General features: G+C 33.5%; 1 protein-coding gene across 1 annotated transcript; it reads left to right on the plus strand.

The window, feature by feature from the left end:
- Window positions 1-396: 396 nt before the first annotated feature.
- LOC134250575 (G-protein coupled receptor dmsr-1-like) lies at window positions 397-1,808 on the plus strand. The gene has a single exon (XM_062732940.1). The coding sequence runs from the start codon at window positions 529-531 to the stop codon at window positions 1,684-1,686; it is 1,158 nt and encodes a 385-aa protein (XP_062588924.1). The 5' UTR covers window positions 397-528; the 3' UTR covers window positions 1,687-1,808.
- Window positions 1,809-2,921: the final 1,113 nt, after the last annotated feature.

Here is a 2,921-nt window from a genome sequence, read left to right on the forward strand (position 1 = left end):
ATACAATACTCTCAACGAACGTAAACACATTCTCACTGGTAGTTAATAAATAGTCGAATTATATCCATTGGAACAAAATGTGAGAGAGCAACGCAAAACGCTCCATGTCTTTGTACTGTTGGAAATAAATTTCTATAGTAAACCCCGACTGATTGCGACTTGTTAATGAAAACAAAGACAATATCGACGAGGGTGTATGCTTATTGTGATTTATTTGCTCTCAAAGCGAATGTTATGATTTATTTTCCAATCAGGAAACATTACATCAATTTCCCCGATGAATGATGTACTGTTGAACTATTCTTGATCTCAATTTTAATCTCGTGTTACCATTTCTACCCGTGTCTTGAAATCAATTTCCCTAGAAATAATTTATTGCAGGTTGCGATTTTACTTGTTTATCAAAAGCAAACAAAACTTTGAAACGGATCTAATTATATTTTAATTCTTGGTTGAAAGTATTGTGAATTTTAATGACTATCATGTCAATATCATTACAGGTTCTCTGCTGCCAGCTGCGACGAGGTCATGAAGGAAAATCAGAGTGATACAGGAGGGGACCTGCTGTTATTCGCTCGGACCTATGCCGCATACCACGGTTATATATCTATATGTGTTTGCATATTTGGAATTGTCACAAATATATTCAATATTACAGTATTAACAAGAAAGCATATGCGGACACCAGTGAACTTAATTCTAACTTGGCTCGCAGTATCGGATATTATAACCATGTTGTCCTATTTACCGTTTGCCATGCATTTCTATTGCATTTATCCCGCTGCAAGTAAATCAATGGAGAAAAATAGCAAAAGCTGGATGGCTTACATGATATTTCATATTAATCTTGCCGCTACAACTCATACGGTGTCAATTTGGTTGTGTGTAATGTTGGCCATTGTTCGTTATTTGCATATCCGATCCCCAACAAAAGCCAACTCGATGCGACTGCAGAGAATCAAACAATCTCGGTTTGGGATTCTTATTATTTACGTTTCATCTGCACTGATTCTAGTCCCCAATTACATGAGTAATAAATTGCTTCCTGATGTTCTTCCAGGAAACAATGAAACCATATATGTTCTCCGAAACTTGAACCTTGGCAAGAATGACACAGAGACAATGGTGCTTATAAACGTATGGATATATGCTTTCACCGCCAAACTTGTCCCTTGTCTATTGATGTCAATATTCGGCTCCCTCTTGATCTACAATATTCATGTGAAAATCCGTCAGAGGCGTAAAATCTTGCAGATATCAGGTGCTAGCAGTCTGCGTCTGTCAGAACATTCAAGGACCACAAAAATGTTATTAGCCGTCATTATTCTGTTTTTAGTAACAGAACTTCCACAAGGTGTTCTTATAATATTAAGCGCCTGTGTGGAAAATTTCTTTGACCAAGTATACCTTCCTTTGGGAGACGTGATGGACATTGTAGCCCTGGTAAACAATGCCGTTAACTTTATTCTGTATTGCTCTATGAGCACAAAATTCCGTGAAACATTCGTACATTTGTTCTGTAATTTCCACCCGATTCGCCGATCGGAAGATTCCGGATACACGCTCACCGACAGACTGGCAAAACTAGACTCCCACAGTAACAACAATGACAACCATCAGCATCTTCATCTGCTTAAAAATTATTTCCGAAAACCAAGTGTTGAACGACAGTTACAAAGGGCATAGTGACATGATTCAAGACGTACTGATAAAGCACAACGATTTGTACTTACAATTCCATTTAATTATTTATAAATGTAGATTTAATATTATAAAAGTGTTATTGTCATACAACATTTTGTTTTATTTCTTGGGTTTCCTATTGTACGTACAATAAAAAAAACTTTTGATAGCTGTTTTGACACCGCTTGTGTACAGCATTATGGGAAGAAAGTAGTACATTCTTGGGACCACCTTCACAACGATTAAATCGAAGTTAAGTTGTTCAAGATATCGTTAAAATAAAATAACATTTTTAGTATTTTGCTTACATGTACCTTAATGCATCTTCCCATTATTAAAATGATAGTCTCGTTCATGATTGCTAAAAAATATCTTATTAGAAACAGCGATAACTTTTGAAAACAAAATCATATTACATGACATCGATATTTCACCTTTTTGGAAATAACCTATCTTACCTCTACCAAGTTAGATAAAACATTTATTTTTCTTACTTGACGTTATTAACCCACCTTATCTACAATTTTTGTACTTATTTCTTAATTGCAGATAATATATTGTAACACACAACAAATGGAAAAGCTAAAAGATTTCAAAGTAATAAGATACTCCGATCATCAGGTTCTGTAAATTAGACATTGACTAATTGAAAATGCTCTTAAAAATACCTCTGAATTCTCAAAGTAATATGTTTTTACCCACGATAATTATTCAAACCTCATCTTTAAAGTAAATCATATTATATAGGGAAAATTAGAAAATCTCAAATAAATTTTCAGGAAATGCGAACATGCATTTTCCTATTCAAATTTGATCAGAAACACATTTTAGAAATAAAAATCATAGGTATCCAGGCTTCTGAAGAAATTGCACAATTTTCACACATATGAGGTACTTAAGTTTCTTCTATTTAATTTGATAATTTTACAATGCATAGTGTAGAAAGATTGTCCTATCATTGCAAAACACCATATATCAATTCTTATTTCTGATCATGTTAATTTAAAATCGGTAACTATGGTTAGATTAAAAGAACCCCAATTTCATTATACCGGTATACGTCACTTTAGAATACTTTTATGGGTATTATTTTCAACTTTTTATACATGTAAGACCTTTCTGAGAAGGAACCTTGAAGCACATTGAGACGCATAAAATGAAAATTGGTGCATGAAAAGATTTAATTTTCAAGCTTCATTATGAGACTTAATGAATTAAATTATAAAATAAAGATTTAA

Source organism: Saccostrea cucullata, unplaced genomic scaffold (genome assembly GCF_032062105.1).
Source record: "Saccostrea cucullata isolate Sc308-1 unplaced genomic scaffold, CSIRO_AGI_Scuc_v1 ctg18776, whole genome shotgun sequence".
Lineage (NCBI taxonomy): Eukaryota > Metazoa > Mollusca > Bivalvia > Ostreida > Ostreidae > Saccostrea > Saccostrea cuccullata.

Excerpts from the sequence above, each read along its gene's own strand:
- LOC134250575 (XM_062732940.1), top strand. The coding sequence starts at position 529 with ATGAAGGAAAATCAGAGTGATACAGGAGGGGACCTGCTGTTATTCGCT.